Source organism: Tamandua tetradactyla, chromosome 7 (assembly GCF_023851605.1).
Source record: "Tamandua tetradactyla isolate mTamTet1 chromosome 7, mTamTet1.pri, whole genome shotgun sequence".
Lineage (NCBI taxonomy): Eukaryota > Metazoa > Chordata > Mammalia > Pilosa > Myrmecophagidae > Tamandua > Tamandua tetradactyla.
In genome coordinates, this window is record NC_135333.1 from 6789510 (window position 1) to 6808450 (window position 18941).

The 18941-nt window shown below is 38.7% G+C and overlaps 1 protein-coding gene across 2 annotated transcripts in view; it reads right to left on the reverse strand.

Annotated features, from left to right (window-relative positions):
- ERO1B (endoplasmic reticulum oxidoreductase 1 beta) overlaps window positions 1–18941 on the reverse strand; it is a 188788-nt gene that overhangs the window by 62885 nt on the left and 106962 nt on the right. For both annotated transcript variants that reach the window (XM_077168419.1, XM_077168420.1), the window contains exons 3-5: window positions 3387–3470; window positions 1805–1846; window positions 87–169 (exon numbers count right to left, since the gene is read on the reverse strand). In XM_077168419.1, the coding sequence (XP_077024534.1) occupies window positions 87–169; window positions 1805–1846; window positions 3387–3470 (209 nt within the window). The remainder of the gene's footprint in view (window positions 1–86; window positions 170–1804; window positions 1847–3386; window positions 3471–18941) is intronic.

Consider the following 18941-nt stretch of genomic DNA (forward strand, 5'->3'; position numbering starts at 1 on the left):
GCTAAATCAAAATCATAACAAAAATACATTTTTGATACACATAAACTAAATGAGAGAATATTTTCTTATTACCACTCAAAACTTGCCTTAATGTGCTGTTAATTGCTCCCAGTTTATTAGCTTGTTCACAATCTTCTAATTCTTTAGTATTGTTTGCCACTTTCAAATACTGCAAGGAAGTTCATAATATAAGTAAATTTAGTAATAATAATATTTATTTTGGGTTCTGTTGATAAAATAATCTGTTATTGAGAATATGCTAAATATAAGCACATCCTGTTATCAAAATTCCTAACATATATGAGCAATGCAAATTAAAATGAGGTATAAATTTTCACCTAGTAAATAAGCAAAGACACTAAAAATATAACAATTAGTCTTGGTATGTTGGTAATAACGTAAACTGAGAAAATTCTCATGAGAAACTAGTTTGATATACATTTAAAGCTATAAAACCATAAACCCTTTAACTAGCAACGCCACTACTGAGACTATATCCCAAGGCAGTGATTTTTTTAAAAAGAGGTACAACCATTTTAGAAAGTGAGTGGTATTTTCTCAATGTTGATATGCACACCCTAATGATCCAGCAATCTTACTTCTAGATGCAGACCTAGAGAAACTCTTATAGGTGTGCATAAGGACACAAAAGAAAAGATATCTACACAACGTTATTTGTGATACCAAAAAAATTAGAAACGATTGAAACAGTTATCAATAGAGGGTTGACTAACCCACGATAAAGTCATACAATTCAATAATATACAGCTGTTAAGATGAAAGAACAAGATCTATATATATCAACAGTGATTAAAAATTTAAAAGCACAGCACTGAGTAAAAACACAAACTGAAAAAAATATTTTAACCTGAAGAAGCACAAAAATACACTATCATTTAAATTTTAAAAAGAAACTTTCATGAAATAATATATAGATTATATGTGGGAACACATGCAATAAAAGTTATAAAACCGTAAGATACATATCCACTTCAGAAAAGTGGCTAGATCTGGGGAGGGAGTTAGAATGGGACTGGAAAGGGGTTCTGAAGAGGTTTTAGCTTTCTATATACTGTTTTATTTACTTATTATAAATCTGAAACAAAAACAGAAGAGAGTGAATACAAATAAAAGGCCACACAAGGGAGATAGCAAGAAGAAAATGGAGAAAGGACGTGCAAGGAGGAAGCACAGAGAAAAAGAGAAAATAATGATCTCTATTACATATATATAGTAGTGAAAAAATAGAAGTAAATTGTTAAAAATTAAAAAAATATCCATGGAACTACAAAACACAGTGAACCCTAAATTTAACCATGGACAATTGTAAAAACAAAAACATGAATGGTAAAGTAAATTATGGCACGCTCATTAGAGAAAAAGGGTAATCTTTAATTAAGGAATATTTCAATACCATTTGAAAGTACTCTGCTCAAAATACCCTGATAATTGTTTACTATCTATAGAATATAATCCTGGCTATGACAGGTTGACTCATTAAAACAGAAGACTAAAAATACCTGTGTGACAAAACACCTGTTGAGTAAGTGATCTGACATTGTAATTACACTTTATATTCTTCTAGAGGTTCCAAAACCAAAACTGAGATAATTTCAAAGATGCTATATAATTTAATTATAAGTGAGCAAGAATGTACAACCTCTCTGCTTGTTGCAAGGATTAGGGATTTGGGATTCTGAGGCAAAATGCCTCCATTTCCAACTAACATATTATGGTACTCTATTAAAACCACTGTCAAGTATTATGTAAATGCAAAAATATTGAAGAAAGAAAAGTGACTCACCTTATTAGAACTTCCAGCTTTAATTCCGACTGGGATTTTGCTCTTAAACGAACAACAACAAAAATTTAAGTGATCTTTATATTTTGTTGAGATTTCTTCACAAATTAGTAATGCTACTGTCCAATTCACAAGGCATTTTATTCCATGGAGAGCAAATATACATTCATTCAAATTCGGTTCAACAAAAATTTAAAAGTGATCTTTATAAGATTTCTTCACAAAGTAGTAATGCTACTGCCCAATTCACAAGGCATTTTATTCCATGGAGAGAAAATATACATTCATTCAAATTCGATTTTTATACTCTCTCTTGTTTTTGTAAAAGGTCGAATTATCCCAACTTATACACTTAGAAAGCACAGTACAGACAACTGAATGATGTATAAAAGTTAGGGAGTCAAAATCAGTCTTAACTCTCAATGCAGTATTTAAAAAATAGTTTATATCATTTTTACGTTAAAAAACTGACTAAATCACTTTTTTCCATTAACTTTCTCACCACAGAGAAGGAAGCTTTTAAAAGGTCAAAATTAAAAAAAATATGTTATACTTGATTTTAATTACTGCTCTAAGATGACATGTGAAGTTCAGACAATCTTGGATTAATTTTAGAAGGCGAGAGTCAGTTTTATGGCCCATGCAAAGAAGTAGTTAGGGGTGAAAAATTATCATGTCTGTAACTTACACTTAAATGGTTTAGAAAATAATAATAATATATAAATATACATAGAAATAAAATAATAAAGCAAATATTGCAAACATTAACATTTAGGGAATCTGGATGAAAAGCACATGGGAATTCTTTGTATTATTCTTGTAACATTTCTGTAAGTTTGAAATTATTTCAGAACAAAAAATTTAAAAATATATATATTTTTGCTAATTTATTATTAAAGGAAAATCAAGAACAACTTTTTCTTTTTTTTTTTTATTTCTCTTTAGGAACTTGGTCCAGACTGTCTTTTCCTATCTTTAAGAACAACAAAATAAGACTAACTGAAGAGGAATGAAAATCGAAAGTGAAATAGAAATCATACCCTCTAACTAATTACTGTTGAAGGTGAGGAGTAATAATTACGTCCGACATCAAAGATCAAAGTTTGTGTAGTATTCTCTTGGCAGTAAGTATAAGCCATTTTTTAAAATGTTAACTAGATCAAGTGAAGACCTAATTCCAGACCTGAAATACATTTGAAATTTGGAGTCCTGTATTTTCTTGGTCTATGAAATACAATGCAGATTCAATAAAGCATGAAATAAGAGTTAGCCAACTATAAATCCAGTCCTAGTACAGGCCTCTGATTTTCCATCCATTTAAGAATCAGACCATATTTTTGCATTCAATTACCAAAGACACTGGATATGAGTGTCCTCAAACCATTTCGGTGGGAAATAAAGAACAAATCTTTAATAATCTGGTTTAAAAGGAGAGAATAGAGAGCATGTGAATTTGCTGTGATTTAGACAACTCTAAATTCATCACCCCAAAAAAAGAGTTGATGCTTATCTAACAGTCCCAGAGAAAATAATTTTCACAAAAAACTTGAGCACTTTTTCCTATTATTTTAGTTATTTATTTTACCTCAGGGCAGGGTTCCACATGACAGTCTTTTATTGAACAATGACCATCTTCTGCCCAGAAAGGACATGGTCGCTTCAGATTAACCTTGAGAGACAGAAAAATTAATTAATATTTGTAAACATGTGTTATACTTGTTTATTAATTCCAAGTGCCACTGTGCTAGGAACTAGTGTCCTGATGGTGAATAAAAAGAAAAAGGCTTCCTGTTCTTTTGGAACCTCTATAGTTCAGAATTTAAAATGACTGCAGTTTTTCAGACACCCAAATGTAATGTCATTAAATAAATATGATTTTTAGTACTCTGACATTCTATAAAAGGAATGAAGCTTAAGTACACTTAAAAGTAACTGGCTATATATTCTCCATAGGTATACTTCAGAAAAAGTCAAGTTCTACAGAAAAAGAGAATACAATTTAAAAACCATACCTAAAAACATAAATCCTTCATATTCAAATATGTACATAAAAACATTAATACAGTAAAATTTTATAGCCAGGCTATATTATTCTAGGGCTTTTTAAATAATGAATTTATCTCTTTTTTTTACCTCTAAAAGGCCCTGACAACCATTTTACATTCAAAAAAAGGTCATTTCAGAACCATGTTTAACTTAATCAGAGGCCATTTTCCTGCTAGATGATTGCATAGCTTATCTTAACAACACTGGAAAGCATTTAGGACCCTTTAATGTCTTCCAGCCCCTTAACATTACTCAGTGAACAGGATTCTCTCCTTCATTCACTCATTTAACAAATATATACTGAGCGTCTACTGCATGTCAGACACTGTTAAACTCTAGGGAAAAAGAGGAAAAAAAAAAAGCGCTTTCCTGCATGAAACTTGTATACTGGAGGAAAGAGAAAATTACATATTTGTGCTTACTTAGTTACAAGTTGTAGTAAGTCCTACAAAGGAAAATCCAGGATTTTGTGATGGAAAATAATGGAAATGGTGGATGGAGGGTTCTGAGACTTAATATTTAGACTGAAAAAGAATGGGTGAAATTTGGAGAAAGCAATTTTTTTTTTTTTTTTTTTGGATAAGGCAACAAAGGACTCAGTTCTGGGAACTGAAAAATACCCATTTAGCTGACTGCACCAGTTTGAAAGTATAATGCAACCCAGAAAAGCCATGTTTTAATCCTGATTCAATCTTGTGGGGGCATCTGTTACTTTTAATTCAGATTCAATATTGTAGGTGGAAACTTTTTATTAGATTATCTCCATGGAGATGTGGCATGCTCAATTGTGGGTGTGACCTTTAATTAGATGGAGATGTGACTCCACCCATTCCAGGTGGGCTCTGATTAGTTTACTGGATTCCTTTAAAAAAGGAAACATTTTGGAAGCTCTGATAGAGAGAGCAGATGTAGATGCCTGGAAAACAGTTGCTTCAGAGAACAGAGACATGGATGTTTGGAAATTCTTGAAAGTGCTTGGAGCCCAGCAGACACCACCATGACATGCTAAGCAAGGCAGAACCTAAGAGAGCCAAGGGAAGCCAAGAGATGAAAGCCAGCTCAAGAGAAGCAAAATGAGGAACCCTCACAGGAACAGAGGCTGAAAGCAACAGAGCCCAAGAGCAAGGGACCAGCAGATGACAGTTGATACAGGTGGTTCCAGACCTATCGGTCTTTGTTGAGTGAAGGAAACCTCTTGCTGGTGCCTTAATTTGGACACTTTTACTTCCTTACAACTGTAAACTTATAACTTATTAAATTTCCTTTTCAAAAACCATTTCATTTCTGGTATATTGCATTCTGGCAGCATTTAGCAAACTAATGTACTGATGATTAGTAGGCAAGGGTAGGATGACAGGGAATGAGAGTAGAGGCAGTGCAAAGGACAGATGATATGGGGCATTTTAACTATGGTCAAAAACTCTGGATTTTCATATTCTAAAGATAATAGTAAGTAGGTAATTCAATAGGACTTCTACATGAATTGCCCAAGCCAAAAATCTAGGTTTGTTCTTTTCCATCCTTTACTTCATCCCCTTCAAGCTAGTCACAACCTCCACTATCACCACTTATCTCTTGCCTAGACTATTGCAACAGTCTCCCCGCTTTTCATTCGACCTACTCTCCACATAGCAGAGTTACCTCTTTGAATCATAAATCAAATCACATCAATCCCTGCTTAAAACCTTCCTGTGGCTTCTGTTCTAGTTTGCTAGCTGCCAGAATGCAATATACCTGGAATGGTTTTTAAAAACAGGAATTTAATAAGTTGCAAGTTTACAGTTCTAAGGCCAAGAAAATGTCCCAATTAAAACAAGTCTATAGACATGTCCAACCAAAGGCATCCAGCGAAAGATACCTTGGTTCAAAAAGGCCAATGAAGTTCAGGGTTTCTCTCTCAAGTGGAAGGGCACATGGCGAACACAGTCAGAGTTTCTCTCTCATCTGGAAAGGCACATGATAAACACAGCATCATCTGCCAGCTTCTTCTCCTGGCTTCCTGTTTCATGTAGCTCCCTGGGAGGCATGTTCCCTCTTCAGCTCCAAAGGTCTCTGGCTGGCGGACTCTGCTTCTTGTGGCTATGCCATTCTACTCTGCTTCCTCTGAATCTCTCTCATTCTCCAAAATGTTTCTTCCTCTACAAGACTCCAGAAACTTGTCAAGATCCTCACCCAAATGGGCGGAGACATGTTGTCACCCAATCCAGCTTAACAACCACTCTTGATCAAATCACATTTCCAGGAAGATGATCTGACCACAGTTTCAAACATACAGTACTGAACAGGGATTATTCTGCCCTTATGAAATGGGATTTAGATTAAAACATGGCTTTTCTAGGGGACATACATCCCTTCAAACCAGCACAACTTCCCATCACATTTGCTTGGAGTAAATCCAAACTCCTCAGCAAGCACCACAAGGCCCTCCATAATCTGGCTTTGTGCACACCTCTGACCTCACCTCCTATCACCCTTTACAGCTATGCTGGCCTTGCTGTAAACACACCAAGCCTTTAAACTAACTGTTCTCTCTCTGGCTGTACTATGGTTTCTCCAGATCTTCTTATTGCTTCTTTACATTATTCAGGTCTCTGCTCAATATCACCTCAGTAAGAAGACCTCCCCTGACCACCTCTATAAAGTAGTGCTCAATATACACCCATACTATATATATTCTTTTATAACACTTATCACTACCTGAAATTATTATTTGTTTTTTTATTGTCTGCATCCCCACTGTAAGGATTGGGATTTTGCCTTATTATTTTATTCCCAGTGCCTAGAACAGTGCTTGGGATACATAATAGGCACCTCACTAAATATCTGAGTTAAGTGAACATTACAGAAGAACAGGCAAAAACAGGTAGGCAGACTAGCAATGCTAAGAAGTTAAGAAGACTTCTGCAGTAGTTAGGTTCAGGTGTCAACTTGGCCAGGTGAAGGTACCTAGTTCTATTGCTGTGGACACGAGCCAGTGGCATGTGAACCTCATCTGTTGCAGATTACATCTGCAGTCGGTTAGGAGGTGTACCTGCTGCAATGAATGATGTTTGATTTAATTGGCTGGAAGCTTAAATGAGAGAAGTCAACTAGCACAGCCTAAGCAGCTCAGCATTCCTCATCTCAGCACTCACAGCTCAGCCCAGGCCTTTGGAGATGCAGAAAGGAATCACCCCGGGGAAAGTTGTTGGAACCCAGAGGCCTGGAGAGAAGGCCAGCAGAGATTACCCTGTGCCTTCCTGCGTAAGAAAGGACCTCAGTTGAAAGTTAGCTGTCTATCCTCTGAAGAACTAATGAAATAAATCCCCTTTTATTAAAAGTCAATCCATCTCTGGTGTGCTGCATTCCGGCAGCTAGCAAACTAGAACAACTTCCTTCAGTTAACTTATAAAACTTCTCTAGGAAGAGAAGTTTTCTAGAAAAGAGATTTCTAGGAAGAGAGGTCAGGATGTCTAAAGACACCAAAGTTCAAAAGAGGAAAGTCCATTTGGGGAACTAACTGCAAGTTCTCAGCTGACATTCCCTTGAGCTCCTGACTTGTTTGCACATCCAACCGCCTCCCTGAAATCTCTGTAAGACATTCATAGGCACCACAAACTTAACATATTCAAAACTGTGCTCCTCTTTCTAGTGATCCTTGCTATATCAGCAAATAACTCAATTTAGTTCCTCAGGCCAAAATCTTGGCATCATCCTTGATTCCTCTCTTTCACACCTCAAATGAAATAACTCTGAAAATCTGGTCAGTTCTACAGTCAGCATGTATCCAGAGTTCAATATTTCTCACTACTTTCTTTGTTATCACTGTGGTCCAAGCCGCCATCTTCTCACTCTTGGATCATTACAGCTGCCTTCAAATGGTCTTCTTGCCCAGCCCTTGTATCCATACTGGCTTATTTACAAAATAATAACCATAATGCTCAAAACCCTCCAATCCACTTCACTTGGATTAAAAATCAAAGTCCCTATAATGGCCCGTAATACCTTACATGGTCTGGTCTACTCTCCTCCCTCTGTTGTTCCTCAAATACAAGAGGCGCACTATGGTGTCAGAGATTTTGCTCCTGCTGTTTACCTCTCCCTAGAATGCTTACCCCAGATATCCACATGGCATACTTTCCCACCCCCTTTAGGTCTTTTTCAAATACCACATTCTCAGTTTATGTCCTTGCTCATGTTATCTGATCCTTATACCCTCCCTTTCCTTCCCTTTCATAAGTTGTTGATCCCAAAAGCAGTCCCTAATTAACCTCCTACATATTAACCTTTTAGTAGGATCCTCTTCCAGGGAAATTAACTTGTGGCAACTTGCCTAGTTCCAGAAAAAAAAAATCATTGATAATTTTATTGGGATCACATTAAATTTATATATTAACTTGAGGAGAATTAACATCTTTACGCTACAAAAGACATCTTTCTATTTGTTTAAGCCTATTTTTGTGTCTTTAAGCAGTGTTTTAAAGCTTTTCTCCTTTAGGTTTTGCCCATTTCTTGACACACTTACTTCTATATGTATTTTATTCCATTATACTTTCCAACTGGCTACTGTTTATAAAGATATTTTTGTATATTAAGTTAACAGCCTATCTTAAATTTTAATAGTTTTTGTTCACTTTATTATTTTGAGTTTTCTAGGTATACTCATCTATAAATAAAGACATTTTAACCTATTATTTAAAAGTTTTTATAACACAGGGTGTTTTTTTCTCATTTGACTCCACTGGTTATCTATTACCTCTAACAGGAGTAGAAATAGTGGGTACCTTTGTTTGGGTTTATGACTTAAGTGAGAATTCCTCTAGTGTTTCCTCATAAGTAAGATGCAGGCTATGCTAATGCTAGGATTGTAATCATGGTGTTAAAGAAGTCATTCTTATTTTACTGAATATTTTTAAAAATCAAGAATGGGTGCTAAAATTTTGGAAGAGTCATAAATACATTATGACTAATCGTATTTTATTCCAAGTGTATTTTTATGCTTAATACATAATACATATACATGTATAATTCTTAATACACAATACATATATATGTATAATTCATAATACATAATAAATATATTTTTAGGCATCATCCTTGACTTCACTTCTGCCTTTGTCACATTCAATCCATCAGAAAAGCTCATTTATGTTATCTTTTATATACAACCCTAATTTGATCATTTCTCACCTCTTCTAACTCCACCACCCCATTCCAAATCAGTACCTTCTTTCATCTGGATTACTGCACTAACGTTCTAAATTGTTTCTCTATGTCCTCTCTTGCACCCTCTTACAGTAGTCTAGTTGCACAAAAATCCCATTCAATAGCTTCTTAACCCACTTAGAACAAAATCCAACATCCTTATATGGCGAACAAGGCCATAGTTTTTATCTAGCCCCTACCTAATTCTGCTTTCCCTCTCATTTCATTTTCTCCAGCTATACAGGCCTTCTCCCTACTCTCCAAACACACTAAGCTTATTCCTATGTTAAGACTTTTATACTTGCTGTTCAACTCCCCTTCTCTGGAATGCTCAATACCCAGACATTCTCATGGCTTATTCTTTCCTGTTAGGTAGGTCTTTGATCAAATGTCACATTAGCATAAATACCTTCCCTTCTTGACTACTTTCTCTAAAATAGGGCTACTTACCCCACTCCCTTTTACAAGTTACTCAAAGGACTCCAGAAAACTAATCAAGACCCAGGTAGAATGGGTGGAGTCACAACTCCATCTAATCAAAACGTTACACCCACAATTGGGTATGCCACACCCCACAGTAATCTACTCAAAAGTTTCTCCCATACAGTACTGAATCAGGATTAAAAGAAACTGCTGCCTCCACAGGATTGAATCAGGATTAAAACATGGCTTTTCTGGGGTACATATTATTTTCAAACTGGCACAAAGATGACTCAAAATTTTTTCCTTTTTTTTAAAGTACAGACTACTCTTTGAAATAAGCCCATGGAATTGTTAAAGAATGTATGCATTCTTAAAAAATTCTGTATAAAGGTAAAACATTCACCTTTTTTGGTATTCTTGGCACTGTTGGAAATGGGGGCTGGGTTCCCAAATCTTTAATTTTCTAATATATCTTTCTGCCTGACTTAAAACAACTGAAATACAGGATTTTTTAATCTTCAAGAATATTTTAAGGACTAAGATAGCCTACACAGAATCAGAATGACAAGAAAACCAAGCTCAATTTTTAGAATAAATTAAAAATGAAAATCAAAGAAATTACAAACCCAAGGGTTTGATGGAGTTGCTCTCATACCATCTTTTAATTTTTTTTAATTCAAAATATTGTTGTTTTGAATATTGCCTGTTGAAAAAGAAATGACTGTGGCCACCATTAAGCTATCATTAATTATTTGTAATGCTTTAGAGTAGACTATTATTTAAAAAAACAACTCTATAGTATTACTATGGATGGTGTTCCGCTTACTCAGTCAGCTTTACCAGTCCTCTCAGTGAGCTTACACAATAAATACTTGCTGTTGTGGTACTCTGAACTGCTAACAATGCCAGTGCATAACACAGCACACTCCAAAAGTCTGGGTAGGTGTATCTAGATGGAAGAACCTAAGTTACAATGAAGACTGAAAACTAAGTCCCTGTATTTTTAACTTATATAATGGAAAGAGTCTCAGTGTGAAAGATAAGGAATTCCCCAAACATAGAAAATCGATTCAGATTTCTTACTGTTCAAAACAGACAGGAAGTGGTATGGGAGCCATGGCAAGGTATTAAGCAGAGGGAGAAGTAGGATCTAACTCAGTGTTATAAAAGGATCCCTCTGGACTTTTCTGGTCAATCAATATGGCAGTGTAGGAAACTCCAAAGTGCCATTCCCCCACAGAATCTTTGAACAACTAGCCAAATTTGGCAGAGCTATCTTCCTCAAAATTCCAGAATACAAATTAAAGGGTTGCAATAACTGGGAAGTGCCAAATCAAGAAAACGCAGCTTTAAACACAGCAGGACAAGCATGTAGTGCTCTTCCTGGTCCCTTCCCAGTCCCCTTCTTCACACTCTGAGGAAACATCCTGAGCTCCAGTTGTAGGACCCTGGCCATTTTCTGGAGAGAGCAGCATAACTCCTATGTACATACTGAGGTGCTTGTATACCGGTACCAGTCTATTGTGTGGAAGCATGAATGGGTGAACTACAACACTGATCACTGGATCATATCCTGAGAATCTGCCCTGAAGGCAGAAGGAGCTTGCTGACAGCTAAAGCACTGTAAGAAACATTTAAGACAAAATGGCCTAGGGCCAAATATTAACTTTTTTAAGAATATAATAAAGTACACTGAATGGGGGGGAGTGTATTATGGTTGGGTTCATGTGTCAATTCGGCCAAGTGATGGTGTCCAGTTGTCTGGTCAAGCAAGCACTGGCCTGTTACTGCAAGGACATTTTGTGACTGGTTAACAAATCATAAGGCTGGTTTATTAAATCATCAGTACATTCACTGCAAACATGGCTGATTAGATCTGCCATGAGACAAGGCAGAAAGTAGTGGCATTTCATCTAAACAGCTGAAGGCTTTAAAAAAAAGTGAGAAGAGAAAATTTCTCTCTCTGCTTCAGTTAGCCAGCCTTTCCTATCAGATTCATTGAAGACCTTCATCAGCTTGCAGCCTGCCCTATGGAATTTGGACTTGTGTATCCCCATAGTTGTCTGAGACACTTTTTATAAAATCTCATACTGAAAGATATCTCCTGTTTGTTCTGTTTCTCTAGGGACCCTTGACTAATACAGCTTGGTACCAGGAGTGGTTCTTGAGAAACAAAATCTTAAAAATGAGTTTTTGCAATTGCTTTACTACTCTGATCGAGTCATTTCCAATGATCAAGATGGCACTGACAGTTCATACTGAGTTGGCAATAGAGATATGCAAAATATCATCATTTCATTGTGCTAACTGCATGTTTATTTGAGGCAAGGCTCTGGGTGACAGTGCTTTTGACATCTTAACAGAGTTTTGTGGAGACAGGCACAATGATATTGGCTGGTTGTTCTTAGATATGCTAGATGAAGTTATTGAGAGAAAGAGATAAGATGAAGGCTTCAAATTTGCAACTTAAATGCTGTATAAAAGATATAAAAGTCCTATGTATGCTCTGAAAGAAAATCCTATTTCCTGAGGTCACAGACTTGAGAGCTCAGAAAATCAGACCCAGAGTCTCATTGTCCAAAAAGCAGATTTACAACATAACCTAAAATCTAAACCTTGCAGGGTACGTGCTGTTAAAGTAAGGCATTGATTGGAAAAGAATGGGATCCTGAAACATGAAATGGGGACATGTGGGTTGATAATGATGGCAGGGGGGTTCTTGGAATCCTAGATTCTGTGAAGTCTCTGCTAGATAAACCTCTAATAGTCTATCCTGAGGAAACAGTACCCCCGTTCTAGTTTCCTAGCTGCCAGAATGCAATATACTAGAAATGGAAAATGGCTCTTAAAAAGGGGAATTTAATAACTTGCAAGTTAACAGTTTTCAGACCATGGAAATGTCCCAATTAAAGCAAGTCTCTATAAAAATGTCCAATCCAAGGCATCCAGGGAAAGATACCTTGATTCAAGAAGGCTGATGAAGTTCAGGGTTTCTCTCTTAAATGGAAACACACAGTGAACACGGTCAGCGTTCTCTCTCATCTGGAAAGGCACGTGGCAAATACGGTGCCATCTGCTAGCTTTCTCTCCTGGCTTTCTGTTTCATGAAGCTCCTTGGGAGGTGTTTTCCTTCATCTCCAAAGGTCGCTGGGTGGACTCTCTGCTTCTCGTGGCTATGTTGTTCTGCAATGTTCTGCAGTCCTTCTCTACTCTCTCTCAATCTCTCTCATTCACCAAAATATTTCCTCTTTTGTAGGATTCCAGTAAACTAATCAAGACCCACACGAATGGGTGGAGACACATTTCTACCTAATCCAGCTTAACAACCACTCTTGACTGAGTCACATCTCCAGGGAGATGATCTAATTACAGTTTGAAACATACACTGAATAGAGACTAGAAGAAATGGCTGCCTTTACAAAATGGGATTAGGATTAAAACATGGCTTTTCTAGGGTATGTACATCCATTCAAACCAGCACCTTCCATCCCTCTGGACGCTGAAAAAGACATGTTTTTCCCATATATAAAATATATTAATTCCATCACAGTATCAGAAATCCTTAAACCATTTCAGTAGCAATACAAATGAAATACAAAGTTAAAAACAGTATAAACACCTATTAAAGTTAGTTACAGGCATGGTCTGTTCAAAGACAAAATTTTCTTCAGGCTCTGAACCTGTAAAACTCAAACAAGCTATTTACGACCAATATACGAAGGAGAAAGTCATAGGATACGTATAACCATTTCCATAGGGAGGAAGGAACACAGGGGTCACAGAACCCATATAGTTTCGAACACCCGCAGGGCAAAGTCCATTAGAATTCAAAGTCTGAGAGTCATTTATCTTCGGGGTTTATAGAAAGTGATAGTCTCACCCTTTCCAGGGGCCTATGCTGAGGCCTGTGTCTCTCTGAACACAACCTTGGAGGACATCGGCGAGACCACCTTTTTCTCAGCTCCACCGTCTCCAAGTATCAGGGCTGCATCCGGGCTCTCTGCCATCTCCAGGGCCACATGCTCAATCCCTTCATGTAGTGGCAGCCAGGCTCTCCTCAAACCTCAAAGAACATGCTTCACCCTCTCCAAGGCCTGAGGTGGCATGACTCTTCCACTGCAACGAGGTGGAAGGCCCACACTCTGCCTTCGGGGCAAACCCACCCTTCCACATACTCGGGTAGATCAGCTCTCCTGGCCTGAGGCTTCTTGACTTCAGACCCCAGCCTCACACACACACCCAGCCTGCCGGGAAGAAAGAGGTATCCAATCTCCAGCCTGCCCTGAGGGGACAAACACAACCTCAAGCCTGCCTTGAGGAAACAGGTTCCAGACCTCAAGCCTGCCCTGAAGAGTCTGTCATTCAATCTATATGTAAAGAGATTAGCCTTTCAGTTCCTGCTAACCTTATAACCACCTCCCCTGGGGAAATAATTGTCACTCCTCTGTCTGGAGAGATTACTCCTGTTTCACCAGATGAAACTGCAATGGAATGCCCTCAGGTAATTGACTTGAGGGATATTTCTAATTCTTTTCATGAGGCACCCTAACTACCCCTCTTTTCTTCAAGAACTATAACTAAAGTCCTAACAGGCCCTAAAAGGTGAAATATAAAGCATGACCCATGAGTAAGTACGCTATACTCCAAAAAAAAAGCATGAGTTTTCTAGTTTACATAGACAGAAGTCAGGGGAATATGTGTGGTAATGGATATTAAGGGTGTAGGATAATGGTGGAAGGAATATAAAACTGGATCAGGGTGAATTTACTGAGATCAGCCCACTAACTAGAGACTCTCAATTCACTCTCCATGTTCCAGCTCGAGGGGTTAGAAAGGCATCAATAGTTTGTTTGGGTGGTTTTCTGAAACATCAATCAAAAGATGGCTGACATTGCCTGAAGTCTAAATGCCAGAACTACCCTGGTAAAATGTACATGAGGGGATCCAAATGCTTAGAGAAACTGGAACATTACAGCGGATTTATCATGGAAGACCTATTCACAAAGCCCAGGAATGTTTAGAGGAAACACTGTTTACCAAGACTGTAAGGAATAAATTTGTGAGACGAGCACAATCATCCTGAAGAGCTTTGCAGTTGCCCTCCTCTGCAGGCCAGATATTACTGTGGGAACTGCTGTCACTGAGCTGAAATCCTTCAACACACTGGGGATGATCAAATCAAAGTTGGCAGAAGCCACGTGGCAGCACTTAAATCACCACAGACAAGGTAGGCGTGGCTACCATAATGGACAGCAGGCTCAAAACAGCAGTCAAAATAATCTGACTCACAGAGATTCTGGCACAGAGATCATGGGATTAAGGGTATAAAATAATGGTGGAAGGAATATAACATAGAAAAATAGATGGGATATCTACTAAATTCTTTTTTGAGCTGTATAAGCAGAAGAGTTCAAGGTCAAGTGAACAAAAGCCTAACTTGAATTACAAAAAAACAAAAACAAAAACGGAGAGTTACGGGCCCTTAATCAGTTGTCAGACTTGAGACAGTTTACAGACCCAGAGCCGCTTGAATGGGGAAGGCCAAGACCAAGGACGCTGCCACACTGCCAAAAATTAATACTGTTAATGTTCCTCCCAGCCTTCCCCAAGGAGACCTATGGACTTTTACCGGGGTAACTATGCATCGGGAAAAAGCAAATGATCAGATAGTTCAGGGATTATTAGACACTGGCTCAAAAGACATTATTTCCACAAGACCCAAAATGTCATTCTGGTCCACCAGTCAGAGTGTAGGCTTGTGGAGGTCAGGTGATTGATGGAGTTTAATCTCAGGTCTGTCTCACAATGGGTCCAGTGGGCCCCTGGGCCCATTCTGTAGTTATCTCCCCAGTTCTGGAATGCGTAATTGGAATAGACACACTCAGCAACTAGCGGAATCCATACATTGGCTCCTAGACTCATGGAGTGAGGGCTATTATGGTAAGAAAAGCTAAGTAGAAGTCAAAATAGTAAATTCACTATCTTAGCAAAATAGTAAATCAGAAGCAATGCTGGATTCCTGGATGGACTGCAGAGACTATTACCACTCTTAAAGACTTGAAGGATACAGGGGTGGTTATTTACACCACACCCCCATTCAACTCTCTCATTTGTCCTGTGAAGAAAACAGATGGGTCTTGGAGGATGACAGTAGATTATTGTAAACTTAACCAGGTGTTGATTTGAATTGCAGCTGCTGTTCCAGATGTAGCACCACCGCTTGAGCAAATCAGCACATTGCCTGGGACCTGGTATGCAGCTATTGATCTGACAAATACTTTTATCTCAATAGCTGTTAGAAGGGACTGCAGAAACAGTTTGCTTTCAGCTAGCAAGGCCAGCAGTATAAGTTCACTTTCATACTACAGGAGTATATCAATTCTCCAGCCCTATGTCATAATCTTGTCTGCAGAGACCTGGATCATTTCTTCCTCCCACAAGATATCACACTGGTCCATTTTATTGATATATCATGTTGACTGGACCTAGTGAGCAAGAGTTGCAACTACTCTAGACTTATTGGTAAGGCATTTGTGTATCAGAAGATGGGAGATAAATCCAACAAAATACAGGGGCCTTCCACCTCAGGGAAATTTCTAGGTGACCACTGGCGTGGGCATGTCAAGATATCACTTCCAAAGTGAAGAATAATCTGTTGCATCTGGCCCCTCTGATGACCACAAAGGAGACACAATGCCTAGTTGGCCTCTGGATTTTAGAGACAACATAAACCTGATTTGGGAGTGCTACTTCATCCCATTTACTCAGCAACAAGAAAAGCTTTTAGTTTTGAGTGGGGACCAAAACAAGAGAAGGCTCTTCAACAGGTTCAGGCTGCTGTGCAAGCTGCTCTGCCACTTGGGCCATAAGATCCAGCAGATCCAATGGTGCTGGAAGTGTTAGTCTAAAACACAGATGCCATCTAGAGCCTCGGGCTGGCCCCTATAGGAAAACCACAAAGCAGGCCCAGAGACTGAACGCTTAACCATGGACCACTAAGTTACCATGAGACATGAGCTGGCTTTTGTCTGATCCACCAAGCCATTAAGCCTGGCATGCACAGCACTCCATCATAAAATGGAAATGGCATACAAGAGATAGATCTCGCACAAAATCCTGAAGGCATAAGTCAGTTACATGAGGAAGTGGCCCAAATGCCTGACACTTACCTTCTTTTTCCCCTCCCAGACCTATGGCTTCTTGGGGAGCTGCTACAGTTGACTGAGGAAGAGAAAACTTGGTTCAAGTTTACGGATGTTTCTGCATGATATGCATGTACCATGTGAAAGTGGACAGCTGCAGTGCTGCAGCCACTTTCTGGGATGTTTCCTAAGGACAGTGGTAATAAGCCTCTGAGTGACAGAAACTCAAACGTGCACCTGGTTGTTTATTTTGCTTGGAAGGACAACTGGCAAGAGGTGCATTTGTATACTGACTCATGTGCTATTGCTAATGGTTGGCTGGATAGTCAGCGACTTGGAAGGAACATGATTGGAAAACACGCAACAAAGAGGTGGGAAGAGATATGTCGACAGATCTTTCTATGTGAGTGAAAAACATGAAGATATTTGTGTCCCATGAAAATGGTCACCGGTATGTGATTTTCTCAGAGGAAGGTTTTAATAACCAAATGGATAAGATGTCCCATTCTATGGATACTAGTCAGCCTCTTTCTCCAGCCACTCTTGTCATTGCCTAATAGGCTCATGAACAAAGTGGGCATGGTGGTAGGAATGGAGGTTATGCACAGGCTCAGGAAGATGGACTTCCACTCACCAAGGCCAACATGGCTATGGCCACTGCTGAGTACCCACTGTACTAGCAGCGGAGACCCACACTCAGTCCCCAATATGGCACTATTCCTTGAGGTAATCAGCCTGATACCTGGTGGCAGGTTGATTCCATTGGACCACAACCATCATGGAAGTAGCAGTGATTTGTTCTCCCTGGACTAGACTCGGGATATGGGTTTGCCTTCCCTGCATGCAATGCTTCTGCCAAAACTACCATCTGTGGACTTACAGAATGCCTTACCCAACATCATGGTATTCCACACAGCACTGCTTCTGATTAAGGAACCCAGCTCACAGACAATATGAAGTGCAGGAATGGACACAGGTTCATGGAATTCTCTGATCTTACCATGTTGCCCTTCATCCAGAGGCAGCTGGGTTGATAGAATGTCAAATGGCCTTTTGAAGACTCAGTTATGGAGCCAACTAGGTGGCAATACCTTGTAGGGCTGGGGCAATGCTCTCCAGGAGGCTGTGTATGCTCTGATTCTACATCACCATATAATGCTATTTCTCCCATAGCCAGCATTCACAGATCCAGGAATCAAGGGGTGGAAATAGGAGTGGAACCACTCATTAAGCTGTGCTGGCCTAGTTACGAAAGGAGGAGACACAACAATGAATCCACTGAACTAGAAGTTAAGACTGCCACCTGGCCACACTGGGCTTCTCATGCCTCTGAGTCAACAAGCAAGTAAAGGGATTATTGTACTGGCTGGGGTGAATGATCCTGGCTATCAAGGGTAAATAAGACTGCAACTATATAATGAAGGTAAAAAAGAGTTTGCCAGAATACAGGAGATCCTCCAGGGTGCCTCTTAGTACTTCCATGCCCAGGGATTAAAGTCAACAGAAAACTACAACAACCCAATACAGGCAGGCCTACCAATGGTCCAGAAACTTCAAGAATGAAGGTCTGGGTTACCCTACCAGGGCAAAGAACCATGGCCAGCTGAGGTGCCTGCTGAGGGTAAAGGGAACATGGAACAGGTAGTGGAAGAAGGTAGTGATAAATATGAACTACAGTCACGTGAGTACAGACAAAAGGACTATGGTCGCATGAATATTTCCTCGTTTTGTTATGAGTATGTTTCTACTTGTATGAAAAGCAAATATCTTTGTTTTCTTCTCTATCCTATCCCCTTATCATATGACGTAAGTTGTATTGTTCATGTCACAGTATTTAAGTTATAGAATATCTAGTTTAAGAGTGAATGTTACCCAAGGACTTGGATGTACCCTATCCTGAAGAGATTTAATGTGCTTCCTGTTGTATGCAGGACAGTTCAGTATTGTCAGTAAAAATACATTTGTTATTTTTTTCTACTTAGAGATAAAGAATGTTTAAAGTGCCAAATTGACAGAGGATAGACTGTTATGCTTGGGTTCATGTGTCAACTTAGGCAGGTGATGGTGCCCAGTTGTCTGGTCAAAGAAGCACTGGCTTAAGCCCCAATGTAAGAACATTTCACGGCTGGTTAATAAACCAGTCTAAACCAAAAGACAGGTTTATTAAATTATAAGCACACTAATTGCATTCTTGACTGATCAGATCTGCAGTCAGACAAGGGGAATATCTTCCATAATTAGTGACATTTAATCTAATTAGCTGAAGATTTTAAAGGAAAAGTTGGAACAGAGAATCTCTCTGTTTCAGATAGCCAGCCTCTCCTGAGGATTCACTGAAGATCTTC